Source organism: Drosophila melanogaster, chromosome 2L, assembly GCF_000001215.4.
Source record: "Drosophila melanogaster chromosome 2L".
NCBI lineage: Eukaryota > Metazoa > Arthropoda > Insecta > Diptera > Drosophilidae > Drosophila > Drosophila melanogaster.
Window position 1 is genome coordinate 19,597,813 of NT_033779.5, and position 17,456 is coordinate 19,615,268.

Here is a 17,456-nt window from a genome sequence, read left to right on the forward strand (position 1 = left end):
AACCAATTTCCGTGGCGCAGCACTTACTGCTATTTTGGTAATATGACCATTTTATGGCTCACGCATGTGTAGGCGTTTTGGGAACGAGGAGGTGCTAAAGCTAAACACGTACTACACGGATAGACGGTGGTAGGAAGTCTCTGGCGCTGGAGGATGGGCAGATGAAATATGTGCACAGCAGCAGCACCTGCCTTTTTAATGAAACAATCTCTGCAAATATGATATTTTGTATGCAAACATGCAAAATATTGTTGGCGGGCCCACCAAAAAAAAAAAAAAAAAAAACGGGAACGTAGAAAAGCGCACTCATCATAAAAATAAATAAGCCACGGCTCATGCTGAGCCATTTTCGTAGGACTGGAAACGGAGGACAACCTGTGCTCTATCAAAAAAATAAATAAATAAATATACAAATACTTGCGCTGGCAATAAGCCGAGTGAAAGAAGAAAACTGTACTATTCGCTCCAGAAAGCGAATTCCCTGGAATTTTCAATGATTAAGAACTGTTTTAAAGATATACTCTACCAGGGAGGGACTACTTTTCTTCTACTTCATAACAAGACATCGTTAAAAACTTGAGGCATTCCTTTTTGTCCAATAAGAAGTCAACTGAGCACGAAGCACTTAAAGTCAAAGGACTTCCATTTTTAATACATCAAAACCTTTGAGTTTGTCAGCTGAATTCTAAATAAGAACCCATTTACGTAGGTATGTTTTTGCCATATTTTTTCTACAAGCAAGCAACCAAAAAAAAAAAAAGAATGGAACTTTGTCACTTCTTGTGCTGGCACTCAATACTCGTTTGAGATATTGTATATCAATAATTCAATATTTATTTTCATTTTTCTCGCAATTTTCGGTTTCTTATTTTCAGCTCAGATGAAAGTCGTAACGAGGAAATTTAATCTTTTTTTACGTTGCTTTTTTGTATCTTCACCTCCTGGCATTTTACTTCCTTGTGCCTTTTCCCTTTCCCATTCCCCCAAAAAGATACGCCAATATCTTGTATTTTCGTGGATGGAGTCCAAACCCAATTAGTTGACGATGGCGACGTTGATATTTGACATCCCGGCAAACGGAACTGACTGAGTAGACCTCCTCCTTAAACCAGACACCAATTGAAAATCGTAGCCTCAAATTGTACAAAATGTATTTGCCAAATAAAGTTTATATAAATAATGGTCATCTATACTCTTCGTTTACTCTGGTTTCCGTTCCTGGAAATTGATAATCAAATCAAGTAATAATGCAGAAGAAACTATATTGTGTTCTTCATTTACTTCGAAGGCTCTGGCTTTGTCTTTGTCATTTTATTTCCTTCTTTTTTTGTTCTAGTTATGTTGTGCCTTGATTTTATGTTTAAAAAATATACCTAACTTAGGTACTTTAACATTATTATAATATACTTTGCAAAACATACATTAAGATTGTGTTAAAGATTTCTGTTTATTATTTTGTAGTTTTGGGAAGTACTTTATTCTTAATTTTTGCTTCACCTCTTTTGCATTTCCTATCAGGACGACTATCTTCCTGTCCATCTATCTGCCCCCACAAATCTATACGGAATGTCGAACACGGAGCGCCTGCCGCCCAACCCCCCACTAATTACAATTTGGAGCCCTGATATTTCTCAAGCTTTTCTCTTTGGTCATTTGCACACTTTACATGGCTCCATGTCTTGTAGTCCCCGAGGAGGACGACATTTGTCCGGTTGTCCACCGATGTGTCCTGCAGCCGTATTATACCGCCCAACGTTTCCGTTTCCTCCTGCGCTCCCCACCCGCTTTTCCAACAAAGCTGTCAACAAATTAACTGTGACGCTTATGGGGGGAACCGGAAAATGGGATAGGATGGGACGGGGGGAGGGGTTTTGTGGGGACTCGGATGGGCAGCGAAGGATACAGTTTTCAGGGCGATTGGGCTCGACATGCTTGGCATGTTTTGTTGGCCAGTTTTAGGCGGGAATATGTGTCGTAAATTCACCCACACATTTCCCAAAGGGCTCAAAGTGCCAGCTGCCTTTGGCCACAAATATTGAACAATTAGCTCTGCTGCTGGCCAACATTTACTGGTGATTTAAATTTGTCTCCCCTATGCTGCTATTCGCCGGGGATTTCTTCAAATGACTCCTAATGTATCTGTCGCTTTTCGGCCCTCTTATGGCGTTCTAAAGAGCATTTGAGATTCGTTGCGTTTGTGCCACCGTCGCCATTGCTGTTTGCAATTGCTGGGCTTATAAACGATATATATACATATACATTTTTTATATAAATAATTCTGGTACGTGTGGTAATGATGCCGACACGTGACAAGGCGACAACAACGGGGAGCGAAGGAGCTAAAGGACGAAAAGAAGCACAAGCAAGAGACGTAGCGCAAAGTAGACAAAAGGCGCTGAAACCAGATATATTTTTCGGGAATATGTATTATGGCCGCCTGCAAAGGTGTATAAATTTGCATGAGAAACTGCCTGGAAGCTGGAGGAAAACCACTGCCTCATGTGGATGTCTCCTTGAGCAGGAGAGTAGCACTGCATAAACAAATAAACAAACAATACATAAATTTTTGAGACAAACTTGAATGTGGGGTGGTGCTGCTTATGCCGAGCACGTTCTGCTGCCTTTTTGATTTTGTCCTGCTGAGATCCTCGACTATTGTTCTTGGTTTTTTTTTATTTCTTTGCTTTTTTCGTCGGCTTGACATTGGCTTTGATAACAGTAATAATCATAATAACAAGGGCGTATAATAACAATCATTTTGTGACCTCTGAACGGTTTACACCTCAGCTCAAATCCACCCTCCATTTATTAACAAATATAATTCAGCAGTGTATTTTTTATAGACTGTATATTTTCTTTTATTTTTCTTATACAAAATTGCTTTATTTATGGCGATATTCATACTTATGGCAGTATTGTTAGGCCATCGTCATCATCGTCATTTGGAAGTATCTGCAATAAATTGGGAAATAAAAAACATTTGAAAATTAGAACAAATTTTTATATAAATTTATTAAAATGTTTTCTCAACTCTTCTATTTACAGGTGATGCAAACAAAACGAACATTTCTATAGAGCTAAGTGGTTGAAAAAGTAAAACAATGACTATGTTTCAACACGTGAGTAAATTATATTAAATCATTCATTTATTCTGGTACTAATATTTAAAGAACTCTTATATAAATTGTAAGAATATCATGTTTAGAACTGAGATATGCGGTGCACTAAAAATATAAAAATACACCAGTTCAACAAAATGAGTTAAAAGATTATATATAAAGTATATATAAAATAAAGGAACTGTAAAGGTTTGATTCTTTGACAAAAAATTTGAATATTAATAAATGAAATTTGATATTATAATACGTATTATGCATTGCTGCAGTGAATTCAGTGCGATTCATAGTAAGAGCGATGAACAAAAGTTATGCTCTATTTATGATGAAAATGAACTCTTCTTCATTTTCGAAATAGTTTTCCCTTATATCCTTATCCATATCCATATCCATAATCCTTTTGTTACCCTATAAATACATACTGTTTTAAAAAAATATCAATTTTTTTCTAGTAAGACGTACTTATATAAATATTATGTTTATTCAGTTTCCTGTTATAAAAAATAAATTTGATTTAAAAGAAATACTTCTCTCTGTTGTTGATAAACAGAATGTTCCTTCGTTTTTCCCCTTATTTTGCGTTTTTATTTCTTGGAAGAAAAAAGAAAATTGGACAAAAATTCTTAGTGGCTAGGTTTAACGAGCAAAAGGCGTAACCCTTCCAATAACTATTGAAGGAACATTATCATTTTTATGCATTTATTTTTATATTACGCATTTATGCGAAAGTTTTTTGCTTGGCTATCACATTTTCATCTCTTGCTCATTTGTCAGGACTTGTCAAATCCGGTCAACAACTTAGCACACCCTGAGCTATTCCCAAGGAGTTTATTTCTGCCATTGCTCCTTTTTTTCGATTATCAATTCGCATACGTGCCAAGGCAAGCTGGAGAAAGCTTTTCAAGTGTCTAGACTTCTGACAACTATGGAATGAATGCAGTAAACAGTTGCCCAAGAATATTTGCCTTTCACTCAAAATGTCCTGGGAATGCGGGGCGTAGTGATTTAGATCTGCTCGGAGAAAAGGACCATGTATCCTGGCTTAATTACTGCGCCTGGTCAGCAGAGGAAGTGGTGGGCAGGGGACAGGGGGCATGGGGCAAGGCCCCAATCGAACTGATTTGATTGTGGGGCGGCTCGTTTAATGCAATATTCCCTTCATAAAGAAGCCCTTTGTGTGAGGGTGTGTCGCTCGTATGCGGGTCCTTTCAAAAACTTTGTAAACCGGTCAGGGATATCCTTGTCATACGGCTCACACACACACAAAGGCAACAAATTAAACTGTTCCTATTTGCAAATGAATTGTGCGTGGCGCAATTTCGCAGAAAACTTTCTAAGGGATAAGGCTTTCTAAGGGATAGTGGATGCGATTGGGACTGCGGGGATGGTTTGCACAAGGCGCACACGTTCCTTCCGCTTGAAATAAAATAAGTAGTATAATACAGAAAGCAACTTTGCTGGCATCGGAATTGAAATGAAAGAAAAGAAAAGGATTCTTGGGCCACACACACACACACACACACAAAGAGGCAAAAAGAAAAAAGAAGCTTGTATCTCTGCTGATATCTCTTTGTGCGTGTCTCTGTCTTGTGTCCGTGTGTATGTGTGTGTGTGTGAGCTCTGGGTTCTGGTGTCCTGGCTCGCAGAAACTTTTTGTGAGGGCCCAGGACCTTTCTGGCGCTTCAACGCTCAATTGCTGGTGGTTAGCCGAGCCCGTCTGCGTGTTCTGGTCGCCAGTCAATTGAAAATGAAATTGGTAGAAGTTAGCAGAAACGGGAACACGGCCAGGACCAAAACCGAAAACTCTGCTCCTGGCGTGTCTCAGTGTGTGTGTGTGTGTGTTGGGGCATCTGTTCCTTGAAGTTGGACGATGTCGGGGGAGTGCAGGGCTACGTGCGGACAAGCATGCATAATGAGGACCACGATCCTTTCACCTGGATGCGGGTTACCCCTACAAATTAATACTAAAGAGACGCGTAAAAGTATGCAACGCCAAGTGGCAGGGAACTACGTGCCTGCTGCATGGTCCTTTATCCTCGAAACTCTTGTCTTATTTTTATTAATACTTTCCGCTACTTTACTCTTTGATCGTAAACAAAAAAATACACAACTTCGCGTTTTTTCGACGCATTTTTCGTCCATGGTCACGTCCCTTTGTTTGGAATTTTTATGTTTTATGGATCCCAGTTTTGAGTGCATTTGCTTGTTGCGTTCACAACGCACATTTCCCTCCAATTTGGCTTGCTTTGTCATTTTTTACGATTTATCAGCCAACGATTTGGCTCACACACTTTGTGACAGATTGTTGAAGATTAGTTTGGCTGGAGTGGAGACTCAAGGAATTGCGTGTCAGAAGGGATTAGCAAGTTGTGCGGTTTAGTGCGAAAAAATGTGTAAAGTTCGCATAAGGGATAAGCTCAGTGAAAATACTTTTCATCAAGGTATAGTGAATTAATGAAGAAAACATTGGACCTGTTGAAAGTGGCTTAAGTTGTTAAGACCCTTAATTTAAACCGATTTTATGACGTTATTATTTAGTTTAATGCATTCGAAAAATGCTTATTACTATTTGTGCATATTCTTAAAACCAAAAACCTACATTTAATAATTATTATTCTAATATCTGTGTTTTGATTGGCTGAAGCTATAAAACATCAATTAATAACTGATTAAAATTAATAACTGATAATTTTTATAACTTATCTTTTTGCCAAGTTAACTGCTTTTTACACTTTTTTGTGACCTTTTTATTAAAGGAATCGATTTTCAAATTTTAAGAAGCAACTTAATTGTAGTAATATAAAAATATGTAACAGCAAATGCATTTTTAATGAATTCTTAATTTATTAATAAATTTATTGAAATTGAGTCAACGTGTACTTACTTTTTGTAACAGAAAGAGGGGTCAACAAATGGATAAATCAGTTTTCATTGCAAAAAGTTAATTTGTCAAAACTTTTTCATCGCATATCTAATATCACATATCTGCAAAATATAGAAAAAATATGTTCGGTTAAAAAAATAATTTTAAGGTGTCCATAGTGGTAAATATAAAATATTTCTGCTCGGCACTTGTATTTATGTTAAACCTAATGCTGTTTGTTTTTACCAGCTGCCTAATTTTGTTTGCTTTTGATAACGAACACGTTTTTTTTTGCATTCTCAATTCAAACTTTTTAGACCTGAAATGGGATTCGCATGCAATTGTATTTTTTATTCTAGTTTGACCAATTCTGTGCACTTATGCAAATATATTTGATATCGAACTTTTCATCTGGAATTTGATTTTAGTTTTTGCTGCTTTTTTGCCATGCGAATATATTTAAATCCAACTCTCGAATTGACAGTCCTTGATCCCAATAAATGGTTACATGGTAATTGTTTGCCAATAGCAAAAACAAGCAGTGTCCGAAATAATTAAAATCTTGTGCAGTTTTGAAATTTTGTGTTTCACTTGTAAATTGAAATTTTGTTGTTTCTAGCGAGAATTTCTATTTGTCCTCATTCTGTTGTCATCATAAAGATGTTTTAAACTATGCAGCAAGATATTTCCACTTTAACTGAATACTTTTGTACATTTAATTTTTAATACGATGGGAAACACATTAATATACATATGTGCCTTGTTTATATGGACCTAACTGAATTTAATTATCTTGATTTTTATGCTTATCACTCCTGATTGCACTTATTGTGTGGATTTTTATTGAATTCTCCGTAGCGCCTTTACTTTGGTGGCATTATGGGCGAACGCACTCACAGAAAAAGAAATCGCACATAAAATTTTGTTATGACACGCCAACCACTCCAATTGTTTCACGTTAAAGCCGCATAAAAGTAATACATAAGTAAGGAAGTCGGAGAAGTAACAAAACAAAAAAAAAAAAGAGATAATTTCTTTGAGGCGGGATACTCACATGAGCAACAAATGCAGTTCATTGTCGGATCCTTCGTTTCCTTGGCTTTTTCTGTTGGCGTTTCCCAGTTTTTCCCACGGCGACTGCTGTGTCGTTTACATATCGTTTTTTGGCCCTCATCTCCTTTTTCTGGGCCACGTCGCGCTGTCTAAACGATTTACGACACTTTGGCCAACTGCCTCACGCACACATTTGCAATATTGTTTGTTTGTAAGTTTGTGTGGGTTGTGCGCGGGCGAGTGTCTGTGATATTAGCATGTAACGAACACACACACACACACACACAGATGCAGGAACAGGAGTTAACTTGGCCAAAAGGCAACACAAAATGCCGCACACGTTCGTTTTTATTATGTTAAATGTCTCCTGGGGCAGGAACATCAGCATCTGCGAGTTGTTTCCATCTGTTCGGTGGCTTTCTGCCTTTTAGCTTTCCTCCCTTCCTTTTGTCTTCTGACTTTTGGTAACTGTCACTTGGCTTGTTACATTTCACATTCACTTAGACTGCAGGATTAAATCTGGAGCGCGCCAAAAATCTAGCTAGCCAGGAAAATTAGCACAGGCCGTTTCTCGCCTTTTCCTGCTCGGCACTGCGCTGGTTCGCCCTTCTGCGAAATATCCTGCCAGCTCGTCCTTTCAGCCGATTTCAGCTTACTGCCCGCCGCTCCAGTTGAAACTGACGACTGGCGAACGACGGTCAAAGTCAATGGCGGGCTTTTCGTGGACGCGATTCGCTTTTCACCTTCGTCGACGGGCTCGGCGCCTAAAAGCCGAACCTTTCCGATTCACCCACGTCGAAAGCTCGTTTAGCCATCTCACCAGGCTCTCTTCGAGCAAGTCCTTGCTGAGAAGGATTGAGTTGCCTTAATCGCAGATTTGCTTCTCTTTGGTTTCATGTTCTAAGCCTCGCAGGTCTCGAATCTCGAAATTGAGTGAGTCTGTTTTGTTGCCTTTGAGCATTTAAAATGCGTTTACATTTCTCATATAAGCCTGTACTCTTTGCGTCTGCAATTCGAGTCCTTTTTAGTTGAGCTATAAATGTTATTACCCAGCAAGCACTTCACTCTAAGAGAAACATTGCTGGTTTTGCTATAAAAGCACTCAGTGATTATCTCAATGTTAAATAAATTAGCTCGAATCGAGCGAGCAGTGTAAACTGGATTTACCATTCCCATACATTTATAAGAATTAAATAATAATTTTTATAATGCTAAAGAAAATCCCAATTTTATATTAAATATAAAATATTTTTTGAAACTCATGCTAAAAATGATGTTTCGTAATTCCTCTCAGTTTATTTTACATTTTTTTCAAATTTATTTTATGTTATTTTATCAAATATTCCTTGCACTCAACTGTTCCATAACATTTTAAACTGAGTGATTTTTGAATGCTATTTAGAATCACTCCGATTTGTGTGCTCTTAACATTTCCCAGAATGGTTTGTCTATTCGATTGAGTTCTGAGTACAAAGTGAGTTCCTTTTGAGTAGCCATCCTTTGGTGTTTCTCTTCCATCGCTCGCAGCTTCGGCTGGCGAATTTCTCGGCTTTTCCGCTCTCCGGAAAAATCCACCACACTCGGCGCTCGGTCGGCGCATCCTCGGGCACGCTGAAGGACTCTTCGGGTCGAGTGGCGACTCACAAACGCACACACTGAACGCGAGGAAAACACGAGCATTGCTGCTAGCAGCCTTAGCCAATCGTAAAAGTTTTGTACGTATTTAGTACAATTTCGGGATTTGGCAGGATGTAACGAGCGTGTAAGAAACAGAGCGCGTCCTTCTCAGCCGTGTGTGTGCGATAATCGGGCAACAAGCAGCGCGACAGCAAATTGTATATTACACAAAATTCGCAAAAAATCCAACGAATCGTTTGAATCCAATTTCGAGTGATATAACATAACCACAGATCGTACTCGGTTATAATGCAATAGCAAAGAGCCGCAGCATTTCGAAAATCCGGCAAAGTGATTTTAGCCAAGTTAACCAAAAACCAAATCGTCGAACTCCTCGGCTTGCCTCGGTTCAACCCCCTTCAACCCTTTCTCCATTAACTCGTTGTTGCCGCTGTACTCGTACATATGTGTGCACTTGTTTTTGTGAACGTGTTTTGCCGCAAGCCGGTTAAAAAATTATTCCCATAATTACACCATCCGAGTTGCAGGCGAGGAACTTCCGCGAAACATAATTACCGAAGAACAACTGACGTAGCCGATAATACCTGGCGGATAAATCGGTAAAATCTAAAGAGAAAACAAACTCTGAAAATTATCAGAAGCCTGGTGTGTGGTGTGTGCGTGTGACCTGGAATTTCCTTATGAATATCGATATATATATGGACTTTATCCTTATCGTCCTGGCCCTGCTAATAAGAAACGGCAATCCTGTGCCGCTGCTCGAGATGGAGATTGAAACGATTGCCCCGGGGAGAAGGGGATTCCTTCGGTCTCCCCATCCTTTCTTCCGTAATAGTGTCGTTTCCTTTATTTGTCCTTTTATGTTTACCTACTTTTTCTTTTTGTGCTCCGTCGTTTCGTCGTGGTTTGGTTTGGTTTGGTTTAGTTTGCTCGCACACAATTGAAAATTCAATTGATTTACAAAATGAAGTTTACTGGTTGGGACGACAGATACTTTTTATCTATTTTCATTTGCAGTTTTACGAGCGAGCAGCTCTTTTTTCGGCCCGCTCCTTTTGGCCTCAAAGCGAAACGGTTGGCAATTTTTCACAGTTCTTTTTCGATTGAGGTCCTGGCGGGGTTTCCTGCAGTTTGGTGCGAAAATAACGCTGCGTCCTGCAAGGATTGTTGTGGCTGATGTTTTCGCTGCCTTCCGATTCGGGTGTGCCGAGAGTGTGTGTTTGTGATTGGAGCGGCCTAAAATCGTTTTAGGACCAGCTGCGAAGTGATTTTCAGCTAAGGCGAAAAAAGGACTGCAGTGTGTGTCCTGTGTGAGTGTGGGTCTGCAGATTGACATAGTTATGTCCTCGGCAAGTAATGGGAAGTTCTTGGCAAGAGCTCAAGAAAATTTAAGTTTGGCCTGGCCTTGCAAAGCTAAATAAGATTCTATATATATAGGTTGTTTTAAAGCCAAAATGTTTACTAATGCTTAAAGCTGTTCTCAAAATGAAGCATTTTTCAATTGACATTATCTGCTATTCAATATTTTCAAGCGAGTTCCTTATTCAGAGCCTTCTGCTCAATTCTCTAGTATAAAATATTATTTTTGAGTAAATTCTCAATAAAACTTATAAAAGTAAATATTCTGAAAAAAAGCCTTTCCAAGTGTTTTGACAAGTATTTAATATTTTCGTTGTAGAAACTCGTACAACACAACTCAACCTAAAATGTCTTTCACCACTTGCCTCAAGGAACTTTCCTCGTTTTTGGTGTCAAGTGTTTTTATTAGAAGCAGAAGCAGAAAGGAGAAAAATTGCCGACGAAGGGGCGAAGTAAAAATTTTTCCTTTCATTCCTTTTTCGATCCAAACTTGAAATGAGGTTTGAAACAAAAACGTTTTTTCTGCGCCAGTGTAAAATAATACGCATACGCCATGTATAACGAATACCCAAAGTAGGCTTCACAAGTGGTAAGGGCTACTTTCTTTGGCAGAAACAGAATCGAAAATCGTAGGATATGGTTGTTAAAAACTATAGGCTATTCTATGGCTTACATTAGCCTAATTGAAATTATATCGCTTGATACATCGTTCGCAGGGCTTGGGGTTAATTAGGTGCTGACCAAGTTGAAATTACTATGTAACTTGTTTATTATATTAACATGTGGTTGCTCCTATTGAATGAAAACAGTAGCTAGATATATATATATATATAGATGGATGGATTGATATTGATAAATGAGAGGGGGCTTAATTTGCTCTTTGCATTTCACAGCGACTCGAACTATCCCCACTCCCATTAGCCCTATGGGCCTCAGTTGGAGCCAAAGCAAAAGGACTAGTACTTCAATGGGCACCCCCCCCCCCCCCACCTTCCATTCTCACTGTTCAAACAGCGTTTTACCATTCGTTCGTCATGCCATCGTTGGCTATATAAAGGCGGCTGATCGGCCACGCCCACTCTTCTTTTTCGCCGCTTGTTGTTGACGTTTACAATTTGGTGTTGAAAACTTCAGCTGGAAATTGGGTAATACTCGTGATGATGGCGTTGGTTGGATGACTGCAGCAATCCTGCATTAAGTACCCTCCTGTGTCTGGATGTCGGTGTGTGTGTGTGTGTGAACGCGAAGGGGTTTGCAACAAAGAAATTTTAATTTATATAGAATGAGTTTGGGGGCGGCAATACCTCCATTTTCCACCACCTCTCTCTCTCCTTTTTTTCGGCTGCAGTCGTCGACATTCCGATGTTCGTGTTCTGTGCTCACAGTGCTCTCACTCACTCACTCGTTCGCACATGGAGACCGAAAAAAATCCAATTATTTTAAAACTTTTGACAACTGCAACAACAAGGCGTTGCAAGGCTATGAAAACAATAAGAAACTGACTGAACAGCCAGAGGCAACAAAAACAATATATGTGTATGTATGTATGTAGGGGAAAGTCGAAAGTCCGCAAAAAATCAAGCAGAAAAATGAGTGTGAGTGCTCGAAAGGGTTGCCAGCCATTATAACTTCACTTGAAAAGTTTAATTGATTTTTACAAGTGCATACATATACATACATACATACATATATATATATATATACGGAGATGGACGCAAAAACATGCATACGTACATATGCCACGGACCTACCTGCAGTCGTGATTCTCGTGATTTCGCTTTCTCCGTGTTGGCCAAGTGGGTCTATAACTTGGTGTAAACAAAGTGGTTGCAGGGGGATGGGGGGTTACTGAAGGGGGGTAGAAAAGAAATCAAAAGTAGCATTGCCCCATGAACTGAGGTGCAAATTCGTTAGGCTCTTCTCTTCCAATTGGCTTGGCTTTTATAGTTTGTTCAATTCTTGCCTGACTTTTTGGTATTTTCCTTTCCTTATTTTCACTTGGCTGCTACACCTGACTTTTTAATTGCTGCTGAGTGTGCTCCTGTTACTGTAATTATTGGGTTTGCCTTTGAGGGATTTGCTTTTAGGTGATTGCCTTAATGAGTCCTCTACTCACAGTAGGCAAAAAGTTAAACCGATGAAGTCTACTGCGATTAACTTTGTTCGTATCACATCTGTAATTTAGTTTTCCAATTTTCATTCAATTCGATGACATCCTTAATTGGAATACCATTCTTACTTTTAAAGATATTTGCTTGTGGCTCAATAATAGTGTTCCATATGCATTTTTAGTATTTCAATAATATTTCTTTAAAGGAAACGCTAAACTCTTTAATTGTCCTTTAAAGAAGTCGAAAATTAAATATGCCTGTGTTTGGTTTATTGATCAAATTCGTACGATTTGTTTATTTTTAGTTCAATCGTTTATTTGCAAAGACACGAATTTCCAATCAAAAATAATTTGCAAAGTATTTGTGTTCGGACATTTCTGAGTATAGTATTGCGTTGAATGTTTTTAAATTTTTAAATCACCTAAATACCTTTCCAATTTGCGTTGCCTTTGTTTTTGCGGGGACCGGAGTGTATTGTTAAAAACGTATTTATTGTTGAATTTTGCAAGCTAAACGAGACCAACGGATTTTCACTTCTCCCCCCGGCCGCAAAACCACACACAAAGGTCTCTGACAATTTAAGCCAGGTCGACTGACTTTTATCCTTAACAATTGTTTCTCCTCCTGCTCCCGTCTTATGTGTATCCTTTTTTGCAGGAATACCGAATGCCGAATGCCGAATACCAAACGGCACACAGCACTGAATCACAGCAAAAAAAAAAAAAAATAAAACCAAATATAAATCAATAAGACAAAGAATAAACTGCATATCTCAGATTATATTTTAGATATATGTAAATGAAGTAGCCATAAGAGTTCATTAAGTATTAGCTTCAGACATAGTCAGGTAAACGTATTCTGGTCAGATAAGTAACAACAGCTTCCCTCCACATGGTAATCATATATCTATCGATGAATCGACAACCGGCGCTTGCAACTGCGACGCTCAAATTCAAATTGCGATAATGTCGACAACAATCAATTTGTGTGATCTGCAACGACAACACCTTCTACAAATGAATGCGACGTGACGACAACAACTGCAAATATTTATAACGCATACGACATGTTGCTGCCATGCCAATAATGATGATGACATCGCATTTACTAACACATCTTGTAATATCCGATGATTTTCGGCTTTCGAAAATGTATTTAACGAACGATTGAAACACATAATAACTGCGACTATAAACCAACATAAAATAATCACCAAAAAAACACACCAACGCACCTCCCCCCGAACACACACACTATATATACACACAAACTTCAAAACAATCCTACACTGTACCGAAAACTTGCAACACTTGCAACACAAACGTTGACGTTGGTTTTTCCTAACCTGCAGCAAAAGTTTAAGTGCCATTTGGCGAGTGAGTGAGTCCGTCAGCCGACGAGTAAGTCTGACAGAGACACGGCCTGTGTGTAAATAATAAATAATAAATAATAAAAAAAAAGAGAATAAAAAGAGCATTTAAAGTTATTAGTAACCATCGTTGTTGTTGAGTTGTTGTTGTTGTTACCAACTGTCGACATACCCTTGCAACTGCCGGCGAAAACATAGCGAAATAATGGGTCTGCAGATGACAGCAGCCCGTCCAATCGCAGCTCTCAGCCTACTAGTGTTGTCCTTGCTCACCTGGACTCACCCCACAATCGTGGATGCAGCCCGTAAGTATTAGACTAAAACTGTAGTGGAACCGCTAATATTATGTTAAGAACCCCAACACCCCTCCACCATGTTTTAATGGACAATTTTTGGCCATAATACGACGCCACTTTACACGCAAGTTAGCCTAAGTTTACGTTAAGTTGCGCTCTTAATTTCGAACATTCTTGCCAGCGAGCTCAACTTTCAAGTGGAGTTGAGTTTACTTGGATTTTTGGCCAAAGTTAGAGCGGCCCAAGTGCTAGAATTAAGTTGAAGGAGCATAATGTTTATGCAGCTCAAGCATTTGAAAATCAAAGAAAAGAATTTTAATCAGTTGAAGCTCAAATTAGCCAGCGGAAAATCAGCGAAAGCAACCAGAACGTTTTTAATTAGCAGAAAAGAAAAGGGGTACGATGTCGTATGCTTCCACCAATATTGCTTTATTGCTTAACCCATTAATTATCAGCTTAATCAATTGCTAATAAAAAAGGCACAAAATTTAAAATTGCATAATATTCGAAGTAACCGTGTACGTTGCATTCATAAAGTGCCGCATTAGAACGACATTCCTGTTAATTAGGGCTCATAAAATTGCATTTCTTTTGGCCTGCATACATTTTGCATTCAATTACCAATTCCAAGCAGCCCGGTTCGCCCAACTGGAAATCGTTTTCGTCACCTAAGCGAGAAAGGAAAAACAAATAACAATCAAAGTGTTGACATTTGCAGAATTGCAGTCAAATGTGGCTCATATTTTGCGCCGAGGCCTTTTGTACAAGTGGAAGTGTGGTAGTGGTAGTGGAAGTGTCGAGTCTGACTTGTGCCTCCTGGCGCAATCCACTCGCCGTGGCACTTACCTTTCATAGGCGCTTCATTTCGTTTTGTGGGGAACCCAGGGGAATGGGGCATGGTAGCTAGATGGTTGGGCAGGAGGAGGAGCGATAAACAAGCTGCAGGGGCACTGGGAGAGTCAGAAAAACAGGCAGCGCACAAACACTGCACATCCTGATGTATTTGGCCGGGTTTTGTTGCCTTTTTATTTGTTGTCCTTACTGGGTAGCTGATACCGCTTTTGCCTGGTTAGCCTGCAGTTTGCAGTTTGCAGTTTGCAGTTTGTCGCACCTCTTTTTGTGTATGTGGCATTAAATTGAAATTTATGCGGCACTTTGCCGCGTGAAATGTTTGTACAACTCGTTGCGGGTTGCGGCTTGCTGCTGCTGTTTTTTTTTTCGTTACCATGTTCTCCACTTTTTTTTTAGGTTTTGTTTTTCTGCCGAAGCTCTTCGGGCGTTGACAGACCGACAAACTGTTGGACAGCAGCAGCGGCAACAGCAGCAGCATTGCAGGGGAAAGTATCTAAAAACATATGCAAAACTGTTTGCTGTTTGCCATGTAAATGGTTTTTCAGGCCGTATCTCCGGCCTTCCCTTCCGGCCTTTTTTTTTTTGCTGTCACCAAACCCTTGCAATCCGGCTCGAAGGACCACCCACTTTTGGCCAGCTAATTTGTCGTTTGTTGCAAAAATATGACACAAAAGCACCGCTCAACAATTGCCGACTTAACTCAACTGTGTCCAGCTCCCAAATATATTTCACGCAAAGGGAACTAACTCATTTCGCTTTGGTTTTTTGCAACAAGTTTTAATTAATTTGCCGCAACTCCGGGCGCCAATGCTCCAATCTCTTGCTTTCCTTTCCATTCCCAGCCTTTGCTTTCATTCCACCCATCAGTGGCAAAAAAAAAAAAAAAAAAAAAAGAAGAAAGATGGAGGAGCAAAAAGTTGATGCTACGATAATTTGAAAAGTTTTCGTTTAGACAGCGAGAGCGGGCAAAAAAAAAAAGAGAAAAAAAAAACGAATACACGGGAATGTGGAACAGCAAATGTCAGAGAAGGCCTGGGAAAATCGCTTCCTAAACTAAAGCCGCTCGGCACTAAACTATATGTGCGTATACCACCCATATACGAGTATAGCCCATATTAAGCCGCAAATAAATGCCGGAACCATAATTAACATATAGCCAAAGTTTTGCCTCATCCTTCGCCGAAAAGCCGCAAGTTGAACTACGCGAGGGCGGAAAAGTGTCTGGATGAAATATGGTTAAAGTCGATTTTCGCCCGTGTTTGCTTTTTGTGGGGCAAAAGTAATCCGAAATTGATAACTTTCGGCTTGATGGAGTTCGCCAAGCGAAAGGTAATTAAACGGCAGACGCAGAGTAATCGGCTGGGTGGGAAAATTCCAGTTCAGGCGATCACAAATCAATTCCGAAAACTTTTCCCATGAATATATGTTTCCACGCTTTTGAAAGTCGTCTGTGGGCTCATCACTTTAGTGCTTGATACTAAAGTATTTAAAATAAAATTGCACTTATATATTTTCTTTTTAGTTACAAATCCTAAGACATTTGGAGTTTCATTTCAATCATCATTTGTTTACGTCTGACACTTGGACAAATGGGCAACACAAATGCGTGTGTAACTTGCAACGCCGCATATCATTATATTAGCAAACATTTCAGGATTCGCATATATCTAAGTTGTTCCTGGGTAATAATGTCCTGGCATTTATCACACTTTTTCGCGTTGCTAGTCGACGGACAAGTGACCAGCTAAAGTGGCTCTAAAATTTCAGTGCCCAAATGAGTGGAGGACCCACCTCCCACTTAGTGTGCTACAAAAAACCAAAAAAAAAAAAAAAAACAAAACACCGAGAACGTCGGAATGAAAGAAAGATAAATAAATGTTGGCAACAACAAAGAGCAAAGCGCCATAAATCTAAATAACAAATTTTTACGAGAAACGAGGCCATAAATAAGATGTTTCTTGCGGCCTAGCGAAAAATAGTGTGGACCTTCGAAGGGGGATTCCCCAAAATGTTTTTTGGCTCGGACCATTCAGCATTCAACATTCAGCGTTCTCCATTCACGGTTCCACATTTCCCATTTCCCAAAGGTTGTCTCCGGCCAAGCGGCAACAATTCACCAGAGTTCTGTTAATTTAATATTATTACTTTTCATTACAACGAGGCCTCCTGCTTCATTCCCCATTTGCCGCAAAACGCTGTTAGTTTTTTTTTTATTTATATGTTTTTGTGGCAAGCGCGTTGGCAATGCCACCCCAAAATGTCAACACATTAATGCGAGTGGAGACGGACGGCTTGAGATAAATCAACATTTATCTGCGGCCATTGCTGACAATTGAAAATGACCGTTTATATCTTATGGCTAATTACGACCTATTAAAGGCCCTAAATGTATTTTTTGGCAAACGGCAAACATTTATCAATGCTGAAAGGAAAACCGCTGCTGGCATTTAAATGGCAACTCCTAAGAAAATCGAATATTTGTAAATTTAAAATTATGCTAAATGGGAGTCCTGTTGCCAAATGCAACAAACAAACCAAACAAACCGTGATCAGTGGCAACAATAATTCTTATGAGAAGAAAAATTCTTGATTTCGAGATGAAAACGATCTCAATGCTAATATTTTCCACAATCTTAACTTGAATTAAAAATGAGAGAGTGAGAGGCACAAATGAGAGCAAAATCCTTTGATACTAAGAATAGTTCGATCTCGATATGAGTTTGCTGATCTCGATTTTATCTTGGCTAGATTTTGAGATCGAAATTCTCAAATCGAAATCGTTGAGAACGCGTTTTTTCT

At 39.2% G+C, this 17,456-nt stretch overlaps 2 protein-coding genes and 1 long non-coding RNA gene across 10 annotated transcripts in view; 2 read left to right on the top strand and 1 right to left on the bottom strand.

The window, feature by feature from the left end:
- Positions 1 to 17,456, top strand: part of Lar (Leukocyte-antigen-related-like) — a 145,447-nt gene that overhangs the window by 11,190 nt on the left and 116,801 nt on the right. For 2 of the 7 annotated variants that reach the window (NM_001273668.1, NM_001273667.1), the window contains exons 2-3: positions 3,046 to 3,119; positions 13,492 to 13,814. In NM_001273668.1, the coding sequence (NP_001260597.1) occupies positions 13,715 to 13,814 (100 nt within the window). In that variant the 5' untranslated portion in view covers positions 3,046 to 3,119; positions 13,492 to 13,714. Of the gene's footprint in view, positions 1 to 3,045; positions 3,120 to 8,756; positions 9,270 to 12,797; positions 13,815 to 17,456 lie in introns of those variants that run through there. The other 5 variants (NM_001259165.1, NM_078880.3, NM_001273665.1 and 2 more) reach the window with 4 other exon arrangements.
- Positions 2,885 to 7,678, bottom strand: lncRNA:CR44978 (long non-coding RNA:CR44978). 2 transcript variants are annotated; one of them, NR_124386.1, is made up of 4 exons: positions 7,034 to 7,678; positions 6,001 to 6,101; positions 4,640 to 4,796; positions 2,885 to 2,952 (listed from the first exon to the last, which is right to left on the bottom strand). It is a non-coding gene; the product is annotated as a long non-coding RNA:CR44978 (long non-coding RNA). The 2 variants fall into 2 exon arrangements; NR_124385.1 differs by lacking the exon at positions 4,640 to 4,796.
- Positions 8,757 to 17,456, top strand: part of CG46244 (uncharacterized protein) — a 124,993-nt gene continuing 116,293 nt past the window's right edge. The window contains exons 1-2 of the mRNA NM_001316402.1: positions 8,757 to 9,269; positions 12,798 to 13,814. Coding sequence (NP_001303331.1) covers positions 13,230 to 13,310 — 81 coding nt within the window. The 5' untranslated portion in view covers positions 8,757 to 9,269; positions 12,798 to 13,229 and the 3' untranslated portion in view covers positions 13,311 to 13,814. The remainder of the gene's footprint in view (positions 9,270 to 12,797; positions 13,815 to 17,456) is intronic.